Source organism: Hyalella azteca, unplaced genomic scaffold (genome assembly GCF_000764305.2).
Source record: "Hyalella azteca isolate HAZT.00-mixed unplaced genomic scaffold, Hazt_2.0.2 contig6408, whole genome shotgun sequence".
Lineage (NCBI taxonomy): Eukaryota > Metazoa > Arthropoda > Malacostraca > Amphipoda > Hyalellidae > Hyalella > Hyalella azteca.
In genome coordinates, this window is record NW_025936571.1 from 217,794 (window position 1) to 229,556 (window position 11,763).

At 36.0% G+C, this 11,763-nt stretch overlaps 1 protein-coding gene across 2 annotated transcripts; it reads left to right on the top strand.

Annotated features, from left to right (window-relative positions):
* The first annotated feature begins 599 nt into the window (after positions 1-599).
* On the top strand, positions 600-10,182 carry LOC108682948 (chitinase-like protein PB1E7.04c). 2 transcript variants are annotated; one of them, XM_018172214.2, is made up of 4 exons: positions 600-746; positions 5,742-5,885; positions 6,833-7,726; positions 8,153-10,182. In XM_018172214.2, exons 2-4 carry the CDS (start codon positions 5,747-5,749, stop codon positions 9,907-9,909), a joined length of 2,790 nt encoding a protein of 929 aa, XP_018027703.1. In that variant the 5' UTR covers positions 600-746; positions 5,742-5,746; the 3' UTR covers positions 9,910-10,182. The 2 variants fall into 2 exon arrangements, with proteins under 2 accessions (XP_018027703.1, XP_018027704.1); XM_018172215.2 differs by lacking the exon at positions 6,833-7,726 and having other exon boundaries at positions 601-746.
* Positions 10,183-11,763: the final 1,581 nt, after the last annotated feature.

Sequence of the window (11,763 nt, forward strand, 5' to 3'; positions counted from 1 at the left end):
ACGCACTTGAAATTGATTCTGCTCCCGGTATTATATCAGTAGTGCTCATTAAAATGTGGCTTGGTGTTAAGCCTGAATGAATGATAATTTATGCTTTAATTTAAAAAGTACAGCCACGGAACAATTAAAAATTTGTTATATTTTCTAGAAATTCGTGCGGCATAAGTATAGATTACAGTCATTTACGTACTTTAGGATAACAAGCACAATAATTCTACATGATCACATTAAAGCACAATAAATTTTTCCAAGAAAGATATCAATTTAAATCACTTTACTGAGATTTTGGAGCCTGACAACTTTATTTTATTGTTGCAAGTTCAGCCTTGTGCACGTTAGTCGAGAAACTCTCGAAGGCATTAGTCCAACCTGCTACCCGAAAATTATTAAAGTGGTTCCCCAATAAGTAATTAATCGTTTAGCCAAACGCCTATAATACGTATGTTAATTTCAGTTTCTGCAACAATTGGAATTCCTAAATTCGAGATAATTAATTTTTCCTCCTGAAATTGATGGGGTTTTTAAATTGTTACAAATAGTTTCAATTATCGTTTCTAAATAATTTATATGGAGTATAGCAACCATTATTGCTGTCATTATTAATTTGAGAAACGTCTTTTTCAGTAAATAGTTTATGTCTAGCTATGTTATTTAGGGAATCGGCTTTATAAAATTTAATTTTTAATTCTCGACTCGAAATTCTCGACCATTCTTCTTAAACGACAACCTGCAACGAAGAGAGTAAGGTGAGAATTACTATCAATATCATTATTATCATTGTCTATTTAAATTCAGGTTCACTTGACAAGTGGTGAATAAAACTGGACGGTAAGTTATAATCAATTATCTTACTGCCTAAAAATTATAATATTTAAAAATTGCTATTGGTAGTGAAAATTATACTAAAATTAATTGTTCATCTTTTTCAAGCGCAAAATCTCAGTCGCAATGTCGCTAATCCCGTTTAAGATTGAAAACTTCTTCGTATGTTTCGTTCATGAATTTGAGGATGTAACTATCTATATGTTCGAAATGATTAACATATATTGATGGGACTTTGAAACTAAAAAATCGTATGCAATCAAACGCATCCGATTGAAACGAAAAAATCGTATGCAGTCATAAGCAGACCCGCTCAAAGGCATAAATTCCTGGAGGCGTACACGAAATATTTCTTAAAACGCACACTCATGCAGTCATCAGCGTGTTCGTAAACACGTGCTTCTGCTCACGCATTCGTCGGTTTGCGCGTCCGTAAAGGTGGTGTGTGAGCGTCGAACGTCCGCTGAGACAAACGCTACTTTCACTGTCACTTGATTACAGTTTCGACGTGCGAGTCGAGACGTACGGTAGGCGACGTGCGATAGTGGACATACGATTGTGGACGTATGCTTGAAGACGTACGCCTGAAGACGTACACTTGCAGACGTATGCTTGCAGACGTGCGCTTGCAGACGTATGCTTGCAGACGTGCGCCTGAAGACGTTTGCTTCTAGACGTACACTTGCAGACGTTTGCTTGAAGACGTACGCCTAAAGACTTACACTTGCAGACGTATGCTTGTAGACGTACGCTTGAAGACGTACGCCTAAAGACTTACACTTGAAGACGTACGCCTAAAGACTTCCACTTGAAGACGTACGCTTGCAGACGTATGCTTGTAGACGTACGCTTGAAGACGTACGCCTAAAGACTTACACTTGAAGACGTACGCCAAAAGACTTACACTTGAAGACGTACGCTTGCAGACATTCGCTTGAAGACGTACCCTTTAAGACTTACCCTTGAAGACGTACGCCTGGAGACTTGCAGACGTAGTCTTTGTGACGTATAGTTGAGAACTTTCGCTTAACATTTTTCCTTGTGACCGTACTGTAAAAAAACTTGCTATTGGTGACCGTATTCGTTGCTATTTTACTAGCATAAGATTAAGCAGAAAGTTCCAACTGATATTGGAGGGGTAAAATTTCACTCAGGCAAAGTATTGTTGCATTTTTCAGCTGAAGTACAGATACAAACAAGGGGATGATTTTCTAAATTTGTTGAAAAAAATTATAAAGTTGAGAAATTTCGAACTTTTTAAAGAGTAATTTCTACGAGAAGTTCATTATTTTACAATGGATCGCACGCCTTTAACTGTGATTCGTGCATCTAATCACGAACAGGAAATAAATGTTGACAGAAATGTCGCATTGCGTCAACATTCCCTCCAAATTATCAAAGATGCAGATAAAAGCTAATTTTTTGTTTCATTGAAGTCTTGCACTGCATTTAAATTCCCCACACTGACCGCTACGTGTTCATTTCAATGTGAATATACGATGTATTTTACTTTGCCATCTAAAATAACTTTAAATTAAAGTTTGTAATTATCCTTCATGCTAGTTAACATAATTGTACAGTTTTATCTGAAAGAGTACCCAAATACAAATTATTTGGCTTCGGAGTTTGGAAATTTAATGGCCAGTTTCAATGAAGCTTTGTTCACGAGAATAATTGAGATAACCGACCATCATATGTTCAGTTTTCACAGTAAGCGTAAATATGAAAACTATATTTTATGGACATCTTGGCCTTGTCGTAGATGGAGGGAAGGAGTCAAGGTAGAATCTAAAAAAATTTGTAGCCTTTCACTTTCCCTTTGTCTCGATAGGATATTCCTAAGCGTGTTGTGTTGTCCCTTGAAAATGATTACTATTTACTATGCAATAAAAAAAATTTCATGAATTTTATCTTGCATCAATATCATCTGATGAATAATATCATTGCCGGTTCATTGTTACCTAAATATTTCCTATACCCCTTAAAATGTACCTTTTTGTATATTTCCCCATATATTTCTTCATAAAATTACTTGAATTGGAAATAATGATATACATGAAATTTTTTTAATCTATTCCAAACCATAAGCTTACCCCACATCTCAGCTTCTTCGCTCTCAGTAGGTCTTCCTAACCTATATTAATCCTACCTCATCTTGAGCAGGATTTAATGGGCCATGGCCATTGGAATCAAGCCTGTATATAGTCAGGATGCCGGGGTAACGAAATAAATAAAATGTCATCGGTAGCCTCAATTTTTGATCAACATGAGTCATGATCACTACTCTCAACTCTCCGACGCTGTTCCGTGAAATACAGGTCATACTGATGAACCAAAATCTAAGTTATTTACAAAATAAATTTCCTTCAATCATTTCATAGCCAGATGAGTTTTATCATCAATCCAGCCTGATGAGTTTCAGCTCAAAGCCAGCGAATTTAATCACAAATAAATCTCCCAGAATTTAATCACATATTTAACGCAATAATTAAAGACGCAAATTTTTTATCTCTGAATCACTCGAGTATTTTATTGCTATAATTCTGCTCGTGGATATACCATAACAATTACATAGTGTAATTGCATCTATTTTTGTGATTGCCACAAATTTTCGAATTGAGCGTTTTTTGATCGATAATCGTACTATAGCATATAATTTGTGCTAAATTTGTAAATGATGAAAATGGCGCAATAACTTCATCTTTCATAGTCTAATTGTTCATAGTCAAAATTTAATGAACTGTCATGTTATCAGAACTATGAAATGTAATCGATTATGCAGTAATTCAAAACTTAACACCAATTCAAATAATGACATTTTTCAAGATATTGCACATTTGAGTCAAAAATTTACATCTATATGCAACATGAAATAAAGAGATAACACTCGCTCTAGTTGGATCACAAAATAAAATGTAATTATTTTATATTTCAGAGGCATCTCTGTTTGTAAAACGTGTAGTTCCTAATGATGAAAATTTATCCCTAGCTTCTATAATGATCGAAGAGATGAGCTTATAAATGATATTACACGCAGCCTTAATAAGAGCGACTGGGAGGGGTTCACTGCCGAGACAATCATAAGAAAGTGGACATCTCGAGATGATGGAACAGAAGTGAGGCCGTGATGCAAGAAGGGAAAGGGAAAATGAGAGGACAAATTAACTTGAGTAACCGACTTGTACGAGACAGTATGATTAATTTACAATAATTTTTTATGGCAAGTTTTTATAAATACAAGCCTGTGATTTATGCGGGGATGGCAATTTGGCCATGTTCAGTAACTTTACATATACAAAGACTAATAAATACTGAATGCTAGGATATGGTAAACTCGTATTCAAATATTGGCCTCTTAATTCCGAAAAAATTATGACGGACGCTAAACTGTTTTTAGTTCAAGAATTTCAACCAAATACATTGTGCTTAAGATTTAAGTTGCATCTTTCAACAACACATTCAAAATCCAGCAAACATGTAAAACTACCCGTTAGACACACAAAACAATTTTGGACGTAATTATTATCATATGATAACAATTCGCAATAATATAACGGAAACTTATATAACGTTTTCGTTATGTTATTAACGGTCACCGACCGTTACAATCTCTCTTGTACCTGAAGGATTGAGCTGTCACTAAAGCGCTTTGTCACCGAGTCACACTCTCTCTTCTATTGGAAACCACATATGCCGCTGGCCTAGACATGCAAAACGACGAAACATGCAAAATGATGGATCTTGCCTGCTTTCCAACTTTTCCCCTCATTTAGCTACGTAAAAATTTCAAAGTTATTTAATTTTATTATCTTAATTATTTTTTTTTATTTTCCTCAAAAGTTTGTGGATAAATATGATTTTCACTTGATACTTTTCAGATATTGATACAAAAATCTTATGAGCATAATGAAAAAAAGAATGAAAATTTATATTCTCAGTTGTTGTTCAAATATGAAGAATATTGCTGATTTTCTAATTTCCTAATTATAACTCCATTAATCTCATATATTTTAATATACTCTCGCCCCCATTAAGAAATTACTTTATTTAAGTTCGAACCATACAAGCGTCTGAATTTTCATAACTATTTTAAATAAATATCATATTGTACAACGTTCCATTGAAATTCTCTGGCTGTCAAAATAGATGTTTAGCAGCTTATAACTAATTATGAAGGATTGTCAAGTAAAAACGCTCAATATATAAGTTATAACTAAACCATAATATTTATAAATTAATGCAAGAAGGACTTGTTTTTTTCAGTTCCGCAGGCTGATTAATTTATCTTAATGACCGCAATTACGTGACTGAAAGTGAAGAGGCTGTGATCAATTTAATCACAGCCTCCATGTGGGGGAAGAACTTGACGTTGATTATTAATCTTTAACGCATTTTCAAGTAAGAGGAAAAAAATTCAAATGGAAATTATTTTATTACATTGTTTTTAAATACATGTATTTAATACTTATGACCACACCACCGAAGCTCTCAAAAAAACCTACAGCTCGTGGAATAATTAAAGTCAGGTTATACTTGGCCTTGACATTTATGAAACTGAAAGCTCTGATTTTTCCAACCGACACCGACCATAGAAGCAAAAAACGAAGTCATGTGGTCTAAGTCCTGGTTTCAAAGAAGCTTTTAACATGCGTTCATGCCAGCTCAAGTTCGATAATAAAATATCCTTTACATTGTTGACTAACATGTATGAATTTATTTTATAAATTCCACAATCAAATAAAAATTTCTAAGTAACTCCCTTAATACAAACAAGGTCCTGGAGATAATGAGTGGGTTGGATAAATGCCTGGTATTTTACGAGATGTTAACAAAGGAGTCAGAATAGACTAATAAAATTTATACGACTTATGTGGTTTGGCTTTACACTGGAAAGAATTTAACAGACAATTTTATTTCAGGCACGATGACTGTCAGGAAGATGGAGCACGTAGCTCTGGGTGTTACAGCCATTGCCGTGGTTGTGCTCTGTTCTTCGTTGATGCAGTGCGCTGCAATGCCCGCCCCACCGAGCGATGCTGAGGGAGACATCCGATCTCTGGCCGGTGAGCAACTTAGGGACAAAAACGTTTCCATTTCCGAAAACATTTCTAAACATAAAATTTAAATGAAAATATTTCCATAACATAAATCCAAAGTTTATTCCCAAACTAACTGGTTATATTTTAATTTATAACGTTATTCCTTACGATGTACATTTTTGGATGAGATTCTCCTCGAATTTCGATAGATACTTCTGATTAATCGAATTGTTTTTGAAGGATTTAAATGTAAATTATTTTTAATGTCTGATTTTTTTTAATTGTGCTTCCCTTACTCCTCTTTTTTATTTCTGAATGATCTGTCCAGAACTAACTCTCCCACTTAAATGTTCATATTTCCGAAAATATCCTCCTTTCTACTGTACATATTTTTCTACCCATCGTTTATGTAAATGGATTCTTTTCCTCGCATTTTCCATTTTACCTCTATCTATTTTAACAAGTTTGTGAATTTATTTCGACGTTGACTTTACAACGTAATATTGTACATAAAAAGGTTGAAATTGAAAAACCACTATTTAGTTGTGAATATGACGGTAGAAGAGAACTTTTTCAAATTCAAATAGAAAAGTAGTCTCAGAGATAACAAAACCCAAAAACATTATTTGAAGAAGTTTACAATAAATACAGCTCAAAAGCCCAAATATGTAAATTTTATGTATTCCAAACTGTAATTCAAAATTAGAAATCTTAATTTAAAAATTCAAGTATGGTATTTCCCATATAAATCCACAGATATTGTAAATCAAAAACCCAAAGAAAATTATTTGAAGAAGTTTAAAATAAAAACTAGTCAAAAGCCAAATTATGTAAATTCTTTAAATTCCAAACTGTAATTCAAAATTAGAAGTCTTAATTAAAAATTCAAGTATGGTATTTTCCATATAAATCTACCGATATTGTTATTTATTAAAAGTGCAATATAGCTGAGACTGGCGATATTTTCCCAGCTGGAAATACGGCCCCTCCCCCGATAACTGAGGAGGAACTGCACCAAATGCTGGAAGAGCTTCTCATGGAAGCTTATGGCGATGAATATGAACCTCCAGCGTCAAAAACCACAAGCCCTACGGCCCCAGAGTCAAAATCTTCTCCGTCGCCAAAAGTAAAGCCTGATGCTTCGAAGTTTAAGTCCCCAGATGCCGGAAAATCTTCCACGGTTTCAACTAACCACCAGCGAGCAAAATCTATTTCTGGGTTTTTGGTAACATCACCACGTCCACAGAGCTCCACATTATCTGTCTCACAAGTAACGGAAGGTTCAAGTTCAGTAAAACCACAGAGAGATACGTTTACGTTACCACCCGTTTCACTACATTCGGTTCATTTTGACAATGGACTAAAAATTACTCAAGCTCCAATTGTACATGCAGAGACCCTCACAGCCGCCGAATCGCAACTACAAAAAATTGAAGCTGCACCTGTCTTTCATAACCTTGAACGACCTGCAAGCTCATCTTTGCCTGTAGCAGTGACAACTCAGCCTATCAAACAAAATTTAGAACTCCCAGCGGTCCTATCTCTACCCGAGAAAACTATGTCTCAGTCTATCAAACAAAATGTAAAACTTTCTGCAGTTCAATCACAACCTGAGAAAGTTATGTCTCAACATATCAAACAAAATTTTGAACTCCCTGCGGTTCTGTCTCTACCTGAAGAAGATATGTTCAAGTCAACAACCAAAATTTCTAAGTTGGCTACAAATCCAAAAGCTCCTGCAGTATCTCCAACAATTGTACAAAGTTTAACGTCTGCAGAACTGAAAGGAGCAGTTCTAGTAGAACAAGAAGACCAGCCAAATATTCTAATAGTGGATAGAAGAACTAAAAAGAAAGAAGACAAAGGTAAAATTATCTCTTCATCAACAGGCCTATGAGCTGTTATTTCTCTTTTTTTAATGTCATGAATTATTTTTAAAATTTCCTACTAATTCGCATGCTGGCTGCATAATACTAGGGAACCTTTGGAATGGACTCATGAATTAATGATTGTTAAGCATAGTCTTTTTGGTCAAAAATTTCATTTGGTTTAATCCACATTTTTGTTTTCCTTACATTGCGAAATCAACAGTTATCTCCTGAGTAGTCGTTTTCAAGTGTTATTCAAAATAATTGTTATATAAAAATCTCTTCAATATGTATTGAAAATATATTCAATTGGACACAAATAAAAATAAATTTGTTCAATATTTAATTTTACCTAAATAATGATGTGAAGTAAAAGCTTGTTGTTCTTTATCGAATGGCTGAGTACCGATTCGTATTTTGCAGAATTGTTAGCCACCAAAATGTTCGAAGACGCCGCACGCAACAGCAGGTCTCCGGCGGCAACGAACCAGCCTGCTCCCACGTCTGCCATAGCTCTAGAACCTATCTCTCTCGACGCGTTTGCTTCTTCCGATTCGAATTTAGACAGCACGACGTCTTCGTTAATCCAATCAGCGACTCTTATTTCTCACATCAAGTCTGAAGGGGACCAACCTTTCACAACTGTCACTGGTGCTCGAAGAAAAACAAAGTCTAAATCCCGAAACGAAAATATTCCGACAACATCACCGAATGTCCTTCTTGTATCGCAAGCACAAGTGACCGACGACAAACAATCATCCAAATCCCAATCAGCATCCAACTCTCAATCATTATCCAACTCCCAATCGTCTGCCAACTCCCAATCATCAACTAACTCTCAATCATTACCCAATTTCCAATTATCAGCCAACTCCCAATCGTCGCCTAACTCCCAAGCATTCTCCCACTCATCATTAACCTCGAAGCCGTCTTCCAACGTCGCAAACGTCGGAAAATCACTCTTTGATAACGATGGTGATCTCCTTGAGGCTACAAGGGCTTTTACTCTTCCCAATCTGCAAACCGTCATTAACCCGCCATTCAGGACACCCGTTTTGGACGTTGACGATGTTGATGACGACGACCTTCTCCTTCTCCAGTTATTGGGATCTCGAATGAATCAAGCAGGATTTAAATCTGAACAGTCAATCACTCCAGCCATTAAACTCGGATCTTCGTTAAACCTCGGGCCTCCAAGCTCCTTTAGAACTCCTCTCAACACCAACTCGATTAGCACAAGTCCAGCTAGTGAGTCGAGAGCATCTCCAATTCCTGGAGTATTCACAGACGATAATAAAATTGTCATTGACTTGGGAACCCTGGGAGGAGTAGGTGCACCTCTACCTCTGTTGAGTGGTACAGGAAATAGGCAAGAAAACTTCTTCACGGTTAAAGAAATTGGATCAGGCCGCAACACTGCTCAGGCCATTGCTTCCAACAGACCAACACCCACTTTGGTGACCGAAGCCGGTCAGCCAGTAGATGCTCGAATGACCGTCGGCGATCTCATCAGGTCTTTGGACGGTTTAAATGGAATCCAAGTTCTGTCATTGTCTGACTTGAGAAATCAGCAAAAACAAGCAGCCGTTTCAACGACTGGAACTACTATCGCTGAGCGGCTTCGAGATGCAATGCTCTCAGGTACTCCCACGAATGGTTTCCAAAATGTCGGAGTTCCCTTACCCAGTGGGAACTTAGGAAATGCAAACCAAGTAGGTATCTCCTCTTCAGTCCAAGCTACCAGCGGAAGTGCAGGACGTCAAGCCGACCAAACGGCGACAGATTCATTGACGGCTGATAGTATTTTCGACAATTTCTTTGACGAATCTTCAGTTAATTCAGGAGCGAGTAGTAATGTTGGAGTTCCATTGCCTACCGTGACTGATAACGCGACTCCTGCTGATACCACAAGCGATTCGTTCTTGACAACCACTTCCGATGACACAAATGGTTTTCCTCTCGAGGACAATACCAATTTTGATTTTGAAGAATACGACGACGATGTGAGTAGTCTTCCGGCTCAGCCCGAAAGTGTCTTCAGACGTGGAATTTCTGATATTTTCTTCACAAAAGGCCAATGGTTAGGAACGCTTTTTGGGGGCGTAATAGATGTTGGATCAGCCGTTGGCGACAGCGTAAGTAAGCTCTTTAACAAGTCAGGTAGTGGATCAAGCACATAAGTATGAAAAAAGGTAAAATATTATTATTTTAATTATAAACGAGTTGTACATTTTCATGTTATTTATTCAAGAACTTTGATTCAGATTCTTGATTCTATTCACTAATACGTTTTCTTAGTTCCAGTAAATTTAACTTTTGTTTCGGTCAAATTGTAAAGTTTTGCGATAAAAGACAAGATCATTGACCTCGTGGTCTCGTTTTTGAATGGTGAAGACAAAACGTAGAAATTTTAGAGTTGCTTAGCAGAAAAAATACAATAATAACAAAAATAATTGCATTTTCATTTGATCCCACATTTTTCCACTTAATTTAATTCCAAACTTTCTTTCATTCACAAATGAAAAAGTCTGTACGAATAAACCACAATAAGCATTTAAAAGTGACGACAATACTACTGGGCCTATACTTTCAAAAAAAGTTAAGAGATCGTAAGTTCATCAGCCAATCATTGACGGCCTATCGAGCAAAATCCACCAATCATAGACAAGAAAATAGGTCATAAGCACTTACGTTCACTTAGCGAGTTTTGAATGTATAGCCCTAGCTAAATGTTAAAAGCGCCGTCCGGCACAAGAATGTCGCACTGTCCTGCGTTTGCGTTTGAGAGCCTACAACAGAATGGGAGGAGAGTTAGCAGAACTGCCACTGTGTCTATGTTAAATAAGTAGAACTTTATTTAGGTTAGTCTTCTCAATTTTGAAGTAAAACTTTTGCTGGCAAATTTATCTGTAAATTACATATACTCGTATTATTCAATTTCAATATATAATCCTATATAGAAGAACTTTTTTCTCATGTCGGAATTCTAATTGAAGCAGTTACAAATTTAAATACTCCGAAATTGACAGATAAATTTTAGTTACGTAGCTTAGATTAAATATCTCAAAAAAGCGTAACGATGATGGACAATTTTTTTAAAGACCTATGTTGAATTTAATAGGACAATCGAGCAACGAAAATGTTATTTGTCAATCCATTATCCATTTGAATGGCTTTATTATACACAAACCTAGCTTATCATTTGTATTTAAATCTTATCCTTCGCAGTGGTTGTGAAACAAACAATACTTTCCTTGAAACTGAAAATTTCACTTTCATTATGAAAATCGACTAGCGCACACCATGCGAATGCCTAATATAACCATAATATCTAGCGGTTACATTACTAAAGCGACTTTGTACCTACTAGCCGGTTATGAGAACAGCTTCTGAGTAATGAATTCAAGTGAAAAAAACTGACTCTGCAGTTGTGAGTTTGGCTTTAGTATTTGTGTTTTACGAACCTAAGAAAAATAAAACTATTTCAGATCAACTTACATGCGCGATTGGGGCTCAGTGCAATGTACACAATCACGCTTAAGCAACTGCTATGCACTGTATTTATTAAAATCTTACAAAATGAACTTTCTTTTTAGATTAAATAGTGAACGATATGTGATTTTTTAGCGTAACGAGAACAGCACGAAGGTGAAGGAGTAACGAGATCAGCACGAAGGTGAAGGAGTAACGAGATCAGCACGAAAGTGAAGGAGTAACGAGATCAGCACGAAGGTGAAGGAGTAACGAGATCAGCACGAAGGTGAAGGAGTAACGAGATCAGCACGAAGGTGACGGCGTAAAGTTATCCATCTAAAAGGAACAATAATTTATCAGTCGGTTTCTCCTCAATTGATATAAAACGAATAGAACAGTGACTAAATATTCCGAAAAAAAACTTTATTTAAAATTATAACATGAATTTATTTACAGGTTGTAATGCTCTCATACTATCATATTTTCAGTTAAGTTGGAGGATGTAATCTTGAATAATATTGAGCATTAGAGTTTATTGACCTCCAGCATTCATAGTAAAT